Below are 14021 nucleotides of genomic sequence, written 5' to 3' on the forward strand. Positions count from 1 at the left end.
GTCCTCTAGAACTCTGAAGTACTTTGAAATAATTACTTAAGGTATTTTATTTACTGTTAGGTCTCATTTTACAAAAAAACAAGCTTAACCCTGAAATCATTACTTCCTTGTTCCACATCAAAGCTAAGGATTAAATTCTTTAACAAATTAAACTAGTACTTAATACACAGGATCACAATTACCACCAAATTTTTAATATCTACATTTTTACATCACAAAGTTTCTCCTACTGTCTTTTAAAGTAAATAATTTTCTGCTGCAAATGGAAGAATCATAATAATAAACTAATAAAAATCCAATTGTCTCTGGGTCTCATACCTGTTGTTCATCCTCCATGACGTTACTAGCAAATTCAAATACTAGGTCGTTCTGTTGGACAACAGCAGCCATAATAAAGCATTCCCCTTAGATCCACATGAGAAAAATTCCAAGCAGGTTCAAGTATGAGGCAGCAGAATCCAGTGACCAATTTGGGTAAAAAACCCTCAGCTAAGTCTGTGAAGTTACTGTATACCAGGTTTTCTTTAGGGATGGTGCTTCAAATTTTCTTGGTTCACTGATATTCTACTCAAACCGAGGCAATTTTTCTGAAATTTTTCTTCTCTAGAACTTCTTGGCCTGAAAAACAGAAGCTTAAGTTAGTTATGAAAAAGCAATCATCCCCACTTAGAATATCACAATAAATACCGAGGGCAGTGTCTCCAACGTATTTTTTGGTAATGTTTTTAAACAAAATCAACATGACTGATGAACACAGGCTTTTTTTTTTTTAAGTTAGATACATATTTTCTTCGAAGATTTCATTCCTGCTAAGATAAAATCACTTCTCATTTCTGAAAGTGAAGCCATTCTCCTTTCTTCCCTCGCCCCAGTTAAACTACAGTTAAAGTACCGAATACTTAAAAAAAAAAAAAAAATCCACCCAGCAATAACTAGGTTTGTAATTGCAATAAAGGACATATAAACAACTTCCTTCTTGCCAGTAACCCAGCAAACCACACAGGAATTGCTACTCCATGAGTAATTTCATCTGTATATTTTTTGCCTTAGGAGAAACCTTTATTCAGTATCCCTCTTATGCCTAATATATATTTGAATTTAGATCTAATACATTCAAAGTTTAGTAAGTACTATTTTAAGAGCCTTTAAAAATAAACAAAACTTAAAGTCTATTCTTTCTGTTCTTTAAAAAGGTTTCTGGTAAGTAGAATGTTTTACCATGCTTAAGCCCGTCTTCAGTGGCTTCTTTTTTAATGCACTGAAATGTACCCTTATCTCTAGCACAGGCTTGCAAGCAACAGGAAGGAAACGGCACTTGACCACGTCATGGCAAATTAAAACATGCAAAGAACTGCACTTTACAATAGTAGAAAAACAGAAACGCAACTTAAGAGTGAAGACAATTTCACAGTGGAGGGAGAAACGCTGAAAAAGTGCCTGCCAAAGATGTTTGCCTATTTAAAAAAAAAAAAAAAAAGTTACCACTACTAACAAAAGTAGAAGGAAACATTTTTTAATTTATCACAATTTCATGAAATACTGCATCATAGGGTTATGGCGACAAATATGATATGAAAAGACAAAGATTATAAAAATAATCACATTAAATAACATCTAATTCTTGGAAACAGCATTTACAGTTCTAGTTTTAAAGAGACAAGTTAGGGAATGATGCTGAGCTGGTCAATCGGTTTCCCTGAAAACTTAAACGTGCATGTGCCAGCCGAATCAAATATTCAATTTCCTAATTTCAGGAAAGCTGGTTCCTTATATACTCTGGACTCCAGGGGCCATCACGGATAACTGTAATTTTCCTAACTGGGAATCAAAATAAAATAAGGGTTAAGAATCCAATTCAAGAGATATTTCTACTCACTATACTGAATTCGAACCCATCAGTCTCCCACACCTATTCTACCCTGCCTCTTTCAATAATGAGCTCAACTCCAACAGTAGAAAAGCATTTTTATTTTTAGCGCATTCAGGTAGTTTTTGAGCAATGCACCATAACTGGAGGGGAAAACAATGCTTCAACCTAAACTGATCACGGACAGACATATAAACATAAAACATACATTTGGCTTTGGACAAACGTTACTTATAATCTTTTCCCTTAAATTATTACCCAATCTAATTCTTCCGCACTGGGCTTGCCTTCTTAAGGTCCTTTTTTTTTTTTTTTTTTTTAAGATTTTATTTATTTGAGAGAGAGAGAGAACACAAGCAGGGAGGAGGGGCAGAGGGAGAGGGAGAAGCAGAACCTCACCACCCCCCCAACCCCGGGGCTGAGCAGGGAGCCCGGGTACCCTGGGATTATAACCCGAGCCCAAGGCAGGCTGCTTAACCGACTGAGCCATCTAGGCGCCCCCTTCTTACGGTCCTTCACACAAACTGTATTCATTCTTGCCTTCCTTCTTAAATTCTTATTCCCCGTTCCTAGAATACCTCTCCCACCTCAGCATCCATTCACATCTTTCCCAGTCAATACTCAAGCCCCATTTCTTTCATAAACCTCCCAAATCCTTACACCTCCACCTATCGGGATCACTCCATTTAGAAATACAGCACTTATTGGGGCGCCTGGGTGGCACAGCAGTTAAGCGTCTGCCTTCGGCTCGGGGCGTGATCCCGGCGTAATGGGATCGAGCCCCACATCAGGCTCCTCCGCTATGAGCCTGCTTATTCCTCTCCCACTCCCCCTGCTTGTGTTCCCTCTCTCACTGGCTGTCTCTATCTCTGTCGAAAAAATAAATAAAATCTTAAAAAAAAAAAAAAAGAAATACAGCACTTACTGTCCACTAAGTTAGCCCTAACTGTACACTGTCTCACATTTGAAAATTATGTCTCCCTAATTCAACTGAATAACTGTTTGAGTGCCTATTATTTCGAAAGCAATATGCTAGCGAGCAGGATAGAGCAAAACCTCTCTGGGTAAGTAACCATTGTCTAAAATTCCTTCTGTACGTACCAAATCTGTGTGCCCACAGTAATAGTAAAAAGGATTATACTGGGGCACCAGGGGGTTAAGATGGTTAAGCATCTACCTTTGGCTTGGGTCATGATCTTGGGGTCCTGGGATTGAGCCCACATTTGGCTCCCTGCTCACTGGGGAGTGTGCTTCTCCCTCTCCCTTTGCCCCTCCCCCTGCTCGTGCTCTCTCTCAAATAAATACAATCTTAAAAAGAAAAGTATAGACAGAATCAAGGGATGTTTCCTGGTAACAAAAGTTCTTCTGTAAAAGGTTAGATTCCAAAAGGCCCATTCCAAATCCATTTATTTGTTAAATACAAAGTGACACTCCACCAGTAACCAATGTGAACACATCTATGTAAAGTTTCACTTTCTTTTCCACAGCAATCATGTACCTTTTTTTTTAGCATTTCCACACTATTATGCGTTAATACAAAATCTCAAAAATAAGTACAAGCAATCAACATACCCATACCTTCCAATATACACTAACACCAAGAGTAATAAAACCAAAACTGAAATGACTGTCCATGATCCCTAAGCCACTTAAGATAGAGACACCCTCACTCTGGTGGGTAGCTTCTGTTCATTTCTACACAGAAGTTCATAAACTGAAAATGTGTAAGAAAAGCTTTGAAATTATTTTATTGGCCTAATCAGGCCTCTGACCCTGTTGTCTTCTTTCTTTCCCACTCCTTCTCTCAGTAGTTACACAGCCTACGGCACCAAGATGGGTCTTGGGGAGACAGTTTCTGATTCTCCCATACATATTAGAGATACTTAAAAAACAAAGCCCCACTGCATCACAATCTTTTCAGTAATAGATGAGACTGAACATCTAGGTCAATGCTTCAGTTTTTCATGAATAAACTGAGTCCCTGTGCCCGAGGTCTCACCATTGGAAGGCATAACACAACTGCAATGAGATCCCTCACCTCCTAAATCAGGATTCTGTCCAGGGCAACAGTACACAGCCTTGCCTCTAAATCTACCCAAATCCTTTGTGCTCTAATAGTTTGAAACACAGATTTCTAAGTAAATACATATATGCATCAAATTGGGGGGGGGGGGATTCCATCCCGAGTTCAGCTCCTGATCTCCAAATCCACTCCCTAAACTGTTAGAGAAGTCCACATCAGTGCCCCTGAAAGTGTCTAAAACATGTCCCAAATGAACTTAGCATTTTATTCCTCAAAGTTGCTCTAGTATGAAAAAGACATGGGTACTCAGAATGAAGAGAAAAAAAATTTTTTTTTGCTTTACCCTAACAAATTAGAAGGTCTTCAGTTAACTGTATGTATTATAACCATTAACTATACATATGATATTCAGGAACACTCTGCTTCATTAGTAATTCTCAAACCTATTTCATTTTCAAAGTGTGACTTATTCTTTATAAAATAACAAGAAAAAATATGTGACATTACATTTCACTTGGAAATTATATTTCAGTTGGACTGTTTGTCCAACATACGCATAAACAGTTAACTTATTTGCTCAACTTCGAGCGGTCGTCTAGTTGAGCATCCACGAAAGAGTAAACTCCCCAAGTTGGCTCTCATGTCTTTCAACTGTGTCAGGATCATATTCTTCTCCTTCCAGGAGATATACCACAGGAGGGTCTCAACAATAAGGTTCCTAATCTTTTATCACCAAAATAAGCTGCAGATTTAAGGTCAAATTATAAAGCAAGCAAAAACAGTTAGAAGAGCACAAGCTCTGGAGTCAGACCACCTGGATCTGAATCTTCTGCACTGTGACCTTGGACAAGTTACTTAGTGTCCGACTCCCCTTTCTGTAAAATAGGTACAATATATTACACCAACGTCTAGAGTTGCTGTGAAGATGGGGTGCAAATTCCATGTACAGAATGCCTGGCACATAACTTCTGTTCCATAAAAATAACTTCATCACAGTCTCAGTACAATGCGGGAGACAGGTAACAGGTGCGAGCCACGTACCTCATTACTCCCTAAGTCTCATCTCCATACTCCTTGGGAGTCTCCTTGACCACAGCTACTTGCTAGACTCCAACAAAGAATACTATATAGCCCATTATCAACAAAAGTATAATTCTATTCCAGTGCCTGAAAACTTGGCACCTACTTGATAAATCCAGCTGCTTCTAGGCTAAGACCTCACCCTGTCTGGCATGTTTCCCTTAACACAGAGTTCCATTATGCCCCTGTTCCAAACAAAATGAATTTACTGATTGTAAACACAAAATCCTCAGCCGCACTGATGGCTACTACAACCAACTCAATTTATTTTTGTTTAGTTTATTATAAAATATTTCAGTTATATAAACATGACGATCAAAATCAGTTTTTAGTACTTCTCACATCTGCTTTCTTCATCCCTGATTAAATGCAAATTTAAGTTTCCTTCAAAAGGTCTTTATACACAAGGGTCTAAAAACCTATTAATTCATAATGATATTTAAAAACAAATCACTGCTACCCTTTGGAAGTTACCAGGCCATCAACTCATTACACTCAAAATGAAAATTAGTAAATAAAAGGTATGACAAAAATGTTTTAGATTAAGCAATTCTAGCCCAAAGGAGGTAAAATACACAGCTTAGGGCAATGGGATGCTTGAAAGATTACCTTTAATAAAGTACAGACAGTGCTTATGTCTATGTATATACGCACGTTTATAAAGTTGAAAGTATCTAAAGAACTGGAATTCTGTAGTAACTCCAGATGCCAAATGCAGGTATCTGGACAGGAAGTATTTTTATATGAAGTGGTAACCTAATAAAAGGCCCTTTTCAACATACAGACATACCCATCACGAGAAAAGCAAGCATATTTGGAAAAACCATTATCTTAGAAGAAATACAACAGAAATGAAAGGTAATCAAATAAGTAAGAGAAAAGAAGAGAAGTCATGCAGATTAAAATGAGAAGCAAGCAATAAACTCATAAACTGTAATGACTAAGATTCTTATGTGATATACCACAGTCAGGCTTTTTCATTTGTTTTCTAATATGATAGAATGCTTTACACATTAGCTTCCAGAAGAAATGAAAATAATAAATCAGTAGTACCAAGATAAATTCTATACAATAGTCCCAGGGCCTGCCCATTCTCAATCTAAAAAGTGTGGAGTCAATAGCTAAATCATGGAAGGAGCCAAGATGCCCTTCAACAGATGACTGGATTAAGAAGCTGTGGTCCATATATACAATGGAATATTACTCAGTTATCAGAAAGAACGAATTCTCAACATTTGCTGCAACATGGACGGCACTGGAGGAGATAATGCTAAGTGAAATAAGTCAAGCAGAGAAAGACAACTATCATATGATTTCTCTCATCTATGGAACATAAGAACTAGGATGATCAGTAGGAGAAGAAAGGGATAAAGAAAGGGGGGGTAATCAGAAGGGGGAATGAAACATGAGAGACTATGGACTATGAGAAACAAACTGAGGGCCTCAGAGGGGAGGGGGGTGGGGGAATGGGATAGACCGGTGATGGGTAGTAAGGAGGGCACGTATTGCATGGTGCACTGGGTGTTACACGCAACTAATGAATCATCGAACTTTATATCAGAAACCGGGGATATACTGTATGGTGACTAACATAATATAATAAAAAATCATTAAAAAAAAAAAATAAAAATAAATAAAAAGTGTGGAGTCGCACAATTTTAAAGCTGAAAATAATCTAAGGATTACCTAAAACAACACAGTCATTGAAGAACGAAAGAATTTGGGCCTAGCACAATCTGACTTGCCCAAGGTCACAAAGACAGGAAAGAAAGCAAAAGAGCCAAAGAGGCCCACATTCCCAGCCCCACTCTCTACTCATGCCCCTATATCTACATTAATAAATGTCATCAGTATTATTCTTTAGCAGAGGAAAAGAAGAAATCTTTTACAGAAGGATCTGCAGCAAAGATCTCTACACCATTCCATAAAACCTTCTGATTTGTGGTAAATCACTTTTAATCATATTTTTACCTGGAACAACTTTTAAGTAGAGGAGTTTGTAGGTTTTTCTGTTATTGTTTTAAATCTTAAAGTTTTAGTATTGTTATTCTTTCCCAAGCTCTATCACATCGTACCATTTACTTTATCTTCACTCAGCCAAGAAAGTGAAAACATTAATAAGCCTTTTATAAAAAGCTACCACAACTTAATAATTCATGAAAATACTTTAAAATAAATTTTAACTGATATTCTTGCTAGTTCTTGGAATTCAGTATTTCTATCACTTATATTTTTAAAAATGTAAATATGGAAAAAATGATTTAAAAAACACACCAAAATGTAGTTACAGTTAATTAACCAGATTTGAACTTTCCCAAATAAGGGTAGTTGGTCTCTCAGTTCCTACTGAAAAGAAAGAAAGAAAAAAAGGGGCATCATTTGTAAAATAAATCTCACTCTATAGGCCTAACTCATGTACTCGATACACAACACAGAAGTTACAAAAATACAAGTTAATGTCACAAGAGGAATAAATCATTCCCCACTGTATTCAGGGTTCTCATACTTTAGTTTAAAAAAAAAAGTATTTCAAAAAAAAAAAAAAAAGAAAGAAAGAGAAAATATCCTTACCTTTTAATTTATTTTAAATAGTCAAGGAATTTTAGAAAACTTAGAAGTTTAAAAATCTGTCTTTGAAATCCATACAAGTACCACATATATATATTTACCACCAATATCTTCTAAACAGCTATTCTGGCTAAAGCACCTTTCATTGCAATTCGGGGTGGGGGGGCAAGGGCAACTGAAGTACCTAGAACTTTTTCAAAAATATAATTTTATTGTTGCGTGAAGGATGCCTGGTGTTTTTGGTATCGAAAGCCTCGGTCAGGCTTCTAGCAACATATGCAAAGCTGCAGCAGGCCTTGGAAACATGAATAAGCTCACCTCACCTCAACCACGTTAATGTAAAAACACACACACAGACACACACACAGTCAATATGATCAAGACAAGCAGGCTGACTTCTCCATGCTTGCGTCTTTTTGCTGACACCCAGATGTTCAGTTCCAGGACTCAGAGGGCAGGCTGCAATTACTCACTGCCTAGACCTGAAATTCCGGTTCTTTCACATTGTTCTCCACTTTCCATCCTTGGCCACTTGGGCCGACCTGGTGTCACGTTACACTCAGGCAGCATTTACAGCACCTTGCAAAACAGCCAAGCAGATCACATACCTAGACCTGTCAATACCTGCGGTCTCAAGATTAACCCTTTTTCTGAGCATGTTCTGAAAACGAGAGATTTTAAAACCAAAGAGAAATATCCAACAGAAATCAGATACTGTTTTCACTTTGGTCCTAAAAAAAATTTAACTCCTTTCCCTTCTCAAAAAGGTTGAAAAGTGGTAATTATCAAACTGTCATTAATTGGTGCTTTTTATTATACAGATAAACTGAGGGAACTTTCTTCCCTCCAGCACCCCAAACCTGAAGTCTGACAAAAACACACCTGTCTAGGGGACACAAACATGCTCCAGTGTGCTCATCAGCAAAGCCAGTTGGCAGTTTAAAAATCTCTCTATAACAAGCAAGAATCAACTTGCAGGGAAATTCTGTTTCATTTCGATGGTTGTTTATTCCCCTGGTTAATATAGTCATCCTTTTAGAAGATGAGCTCTGGAGCAATGGTTCCCCCACCTGAGCACGCAGCAGGTTTCCATCAGTCACAGTGTTTCACTCTGGTCCAGACAGCAGGAAAAAAAGCCAGGGATAGGTAGTTTAAAGGTCCCCCAGGAGATTTTGCTGCATGACATACCTCCTCCCACCTCCAACTCCCACACAACACTCTTCTAGAAGAAACTGTATTATCATAAGAAGTTTTACTCTTAAGGAGTGTCTGTCCCTCCAGCTTACCACCTTTACCCTAGCTCCCCTCCCAAGGTTCTTCATCCAGTAAAAGGAACAACTTAGCAAAAATAAAAATATCAGCAACCTATTTCTTTACTCAAAACTAATCCGTGGCCTCCACTACCCATAGGAAAAACATCAAATCCACGAACAGGGATTAGTGGGGTTTTTCCTTGGGTTGCAAAAGGCATGAGAAAAATGAGGCTGGTCAGATTTGTAAAACAGAGTATTTGAACAGAACAAGGACTCAAAGAGTGAATGAGAATATTCCATGGATCAAGTTTAAAAGCATACCTCTGCCACAATTTTACTACTCTTCACACCCATCTCAGAAAAAGGCATTCCAGCATTTCTGCATTTTATAGTCTTAATGGTCCTCTGACCTCATCCCAGTATTAAAGAAGCCAAAGTTAGCCCTGCCCCATTCCCCCCACCCCAACCCTCTATGCACTACCCTTTCCCAGGCTTCTCTGTGCTCACTGCCATGCTCAATCCAGATCTCTCCATAGATTCTGAGATGATCATAATCTTTTATACCTGTGGCATTTTCAAAATCACAGTGGGAATAGACTCAGGAGTATAAACTTCAGAGAAGCAAAACGTTTTCACCTTTTCCCAAGTTTGATGGATTTTAAGATGCCTTGTACATAAAACTTCTGCTCCCCACATGTGAGAAGACCTCTAATGACCTACTGTTTTTCACAGCATTACCCCTTTTCTTCTTTAAATAATAGAAAACTAACTTAAATAAGTCTGGATTTAATCAAACAACTCTGGTGTTCCATGTCAAGATCTTTAAAACAGGATTCTTCCTATGATCACCCTCACAGCTATCTGCCAATCACCTAAAATTCTAAATTCAATGGCACCAAAAAACTAAATGCAACAAAACCACAAAATGAGAGATAAGAAAGTAGAAGGACAGGGGTTAGTACTGCAACATACACAAAATATAGATATTTATAAGTTACACATGTAGCTTTTTATCTTCCTACTGTATAAATCTTAGAAGCAAACTTAAAATACTCACAAGAAATATGAAGATTTGTAATACAGAATAATTAAAATTTTAGGCCCCTCTATATTTCATATAATTACTCACTCCATTTTTTTTTTAAAGATTTTATTTATTTATTTGACAGAGACAGCCAGAGAGAGAGGGAACACAAGCAGGAGGAGTGGGAGAGGAAGAAGCAGGGTCATAGCAGAGGAGCCTGATGTGGGGCTCGATCCCAGAACACCGGGATCACGACCTGAGCCAAAGGCAGACGCTTAAGGACTGCGCCACCCAGGCGCCCCTTAAATCACATGAATCCATTTCAGTTACTGTTAACTGAAGTGCATCGTCTTGCATTAGGTGAGAGGAAACAGTTTTTTATGCTTATCTGATGTATATCCAGAGCTAATCAGAAGATCCCACAACATCCATTTTTTAAAAAAGATTGTATGTATGTATGTACATATGTATGTATTTATTTATTTACTAGAGGGAGAGAGGGAGAGAGAGAGAATACGTGGGGGGGGGGGAGGAGAGGCAGAGGGAAAGGGAGAAGCAGACTCCTCACTGAGCAGGGAGCCCAATCCTGATGCGGGGCTCAGTCCCAGGACCCTCGGATCATGACCTGAGCCGAAGGCAGATGCCTAATCAACTGAGCCACCCAGGTGCCCCCACAACAACCATGTTCAAAAGAAACTATGCTTCTACTGATTGACTTAGTGGTAAAATATTGATGAATATTTACTGAACTTCCCTAAACTCAGTACTGTGGTAAATACAAAAAGATAATGCATGGTGTTGTTCCCGTGAAGTATATAATCTAGCTCAGGAAACAAGACCAAAAGAGACAGTAACTGAACACCAAAAGGTAGTATGAAATTAAATGCTCATAAAGCTGGTCCGTTCTACACCATTTCAGAAGAGGGGATGGTCAAATGGGTCAAGAAAACACTCATAGACAACGAAGGACCTAAAGTCAATCTTAGAGGAAGGTGGTAGGATGTGGAGAGACTAAGGGAAAGAAAAGACAAGAGTCTAGCATGTGTATGCAAGTGCACGTGCACAAGTGTGAATGCCGAGACACAGAAGAATGCAGAGGATCAAAACTGACCAAAGTAAATCTGAAGACAGTTAACAGCTTGACAAGAGCTAAGAGGTGTCAATGGCAAATGGTAGAAAATGTGGTTAAATAAGCAAAGCAAAACCAAATTATGGAGTCTTGAAAGCCAGGGAGTAGTATTTAGGCTTGCCTTGGGAAGAGGTAGAGAGTTCCTGGAGGTTTTCTTTGTTTTGTTTTCTTCCTTCCTTTCTTTCTCTTTCTTTCTGTCTTTCTTTCTCTCTTTTTTTCTTAAGATTTTATTTATTTATTTGACAGAGAGAGAGAGAGAGCCAGTGAGAGAGGGAACACAAGCCAGCTCCCAGCCGAGGAGCCCAACGCGGGGCTCTATCCCAGGACCCTGGGATCACGCCCTGAGCCGAAGGCAGACGCTTAAAGACTGAGCCACCCAGGTGCCCCTCCTGGAGGTTTTCAAATCAAGCTGCAACAACAGAGTCTGGTCCCTATAATTACAAAGCCCAATGCAAGTCACATACGTGGGATCTGGTAACTACCATCCAAACATGATGAGAACAGCTTAAACAGACATTCCGTAGCTTGACTGCTACATGGAGAGCTTCCAGGCAGCAATGTGTACACTGCCCTCCTTAAATTCTTCATTAATTACTTACAATAGAGATTCTCGACGATGGATTTTTAAACTGCTGAGAGTGCTGTAAAACTGTTTAAAACAAAATTCACTTAACTAATTTACTTCAAGCTTTTGTTTTTCACCTAAGGACTGGAAGAGGGGGGAAAACATGAAAAAAGGATTTTCAAAAATATATTGACATTACCATATAACCTTTCTTAGAAGTTATTCAAGTGAACATCAAAACTGCCCTGCAACCATTTGAATACGAGTGAAACTTTGAGATATGTGAACTAGTTGAATCTACAGATGATTACATCTTGTCATTTGGTTAATACTACCTAATAATATTTTAAATAGATCATGCTGATTTAGTTACTCAATGAAGAAAGAATATTCATGACGGATGCACACTTCTTAGTCACTTCATAGAGACTGCTATCACCTACATTCAAGGACTCTTGACTTTCTTCCAGAGAGATGTCCAGAAGAGAAGTGCTCCTGTGAAAACAAGGACTTGACCCAGTGAGGGTGAATTAAATCTGGCTCTTTAATAAAGGTATTTCCTGCTGTATAGCTTTGCCTTGCTCTTGGAAAGTTCAATAATTCAAAGTCTCCTTCGTAGATGTAATAGGCTCTAACTAGATTTTTTTTTAAAGATTTTATTTTTAAGAAATCTCTACGACCAATGTGGGGCTCGAACCCATAACCCCAAGATCAAGAGTCACAAAAGCCAGCCAGGTGCCCCTCACTTACTAGATTTTTAAATATACTTTTGCATAAAGACACATCCAGAAACTGTAAAAGAGCATAGTAAGGTTTATTTACATTATCATTTGTTAGTAATACCTCACGTCTAAATCTTACAAATTACAAAGCAAAGCATACATACTACTTTAATTCTTGAAACATTTATAACAACCACTGATTTTTTTTTTTTTTTAAGATTTCATCTATTTATTTGAGTGAGACAGAGAGAGACAGGATGCATGAGCGGGGGCGGGGGCAGAGGGAGAGGGAGAAGCAGACTCCCCACTGAGCAGGATGCCCAATTCAGGGCTCCATCTTAGGACACCAAGATCATGACCTGAGCCAAAGGCAGATACTTAACCAACTGAGCCACCCAGGCACCCCAACCACTGATATCTTTAGAAAGACACAAAAAATCATGACACTTATCCTCAAAGAGCTTAAGAAAGAAATGATGACGAATTACAAAATAAATATGTGGAAGAAAGTAATCGCTACCATTTCTGTGTGCCAGGCCCTCTGCTAAGTACTTCACTATGTGTTACTTAGTCTTCCCATCACTTTATTTATACAAGGATACAAGGATCAGGGGAGCCAACCACATAAGCGCAGGGACCTGGGCACGGTCACCACCACACTCCCCAGCTTACACAGATGGTTCATGATTAATAGCTGCCAAATGAGTGCTCAACGTGTTCGGAGAGTTTGAGCACATGTCTGCCTTCAGCTCATGCTTATTCACCTTTTCACGCATTCAACAAATATCCACTGAGTACTACGATATGCCAAGACTCTGGCCTAGATGCTACAAATACAGCGGTGAGCAAAACAGACCAAAACTTCTGCCTTGGCGGGGCTTCTAATCTAGTTATCTTTTTCTTCTTCCTATTTCACCCATCATTCCACCCACCTCCCCTCTGGTAACCATCAGTTTGTTCTCTATAGAGTCTGTTTTGTAATTTGTCTCTATTTTTTCTTTCCTTTGTTCATGGTTTTGTTTTTTAAATTCCACATGAGTGAAACTATATGGTATTTGCCTTTCTCTGACTGATTTATTTCACTGAGCATTATTGCTCTCTAGATTCATCCACGTTGTTGCAAATGGGAAGATTCCATTCTTTTTTACGGCTGAGTAATATTCCATTGACGCCACAACTTCCTTATCCATTCATCTACTGATGAGAACTTGGGCTGCTTCCATAATTTGGCTATTGTAAATAATGCTATAATAAACACAGGGATGCATGTGTCCCTCTGAGTTACTCTGCATTAGTGTTTTGTATTTTTGGGGTAAATACCCAGTAGTGTGATTACTGGATCCTAGGGCAGTTCTATTTTTAACTTTTTGAGGAACCTCCGTGCTGTTTTCCACAGTGGCTGTACCAGTTTGCATTCCCAGCCGTGAGGGTTCCTTTTTCTCCACATCTTCATCAATACTTGTTGTTTCTTGATCTAATCTAATGATCTTAATGAAAACACTGTTTCACCCTCAAAACAGTCTACATTAAAAATGTGAGGTTGTCAGGCAATACAGGTTGTTATCTTACACCAGGAGTGGAAACATCTGTCACTCTCCTTCCATGTCTATCTCCCACTATCTCCCAACCCCCAACAACTGGGCACAGAAAATGTGACCTCTCCTACTCTAACAGTAACAGTTGTGGGAGAAATACTGCACCTTTAAGACAATTTGTAAGTACACACGGAGAGGGAAAGGGAAACCTGGGGCGAGGGTGGAGATGGGGGAGAACTACAGCTAAATCCAAAG

At 38.7% G+C, this 14021-nt stretch overlaps 1 protein-coding gene across 6 annotated transcripts in view; it reads right to left on the minus strand.

Moving 5' to 3' along the window:
- ELF1 (E74 like ETS transcription factor 1) overlaps positions 1–14021 on the minus strand; it is a 102455-nt gene that overhangs the window by 44009 nt on the left and 44425 nt on the right. For 5 of the 6 annotated variants that reach the window (XM_087865111.1, XM_045811054.2, XM_045811056.2 and 2 more), the window contains one exon: positions 319–618. In XM_087865111.1, the coding sequence (XP_087721237.1) occupies positions 319–390 (72 nt within the window). In that variant the 5' untranslated portion in view covers positions 391–618. Of the gene's footprint in view, positions 1–318; positions 619–1218; positions 1455–14021 lie in introns of those variants that run through there. The other variant, XM_087865110.1, reaches the window with a different exon arrangement.

Source organism: Ursus americanus, chromosome 10 (assembly GCF_024610735.1).
Source record: "Ursus americanus isolate L20-20 chromosome 10, mUrsAme1.1.p, whole genome shotgun sequence".
In the NCBI taxonomy this organism is placed as follows: Eukaryota; Metazoa; Chordata; class Mammalia; order Carnivora; family Ursidae; genus Ursus; species Ursus americanus.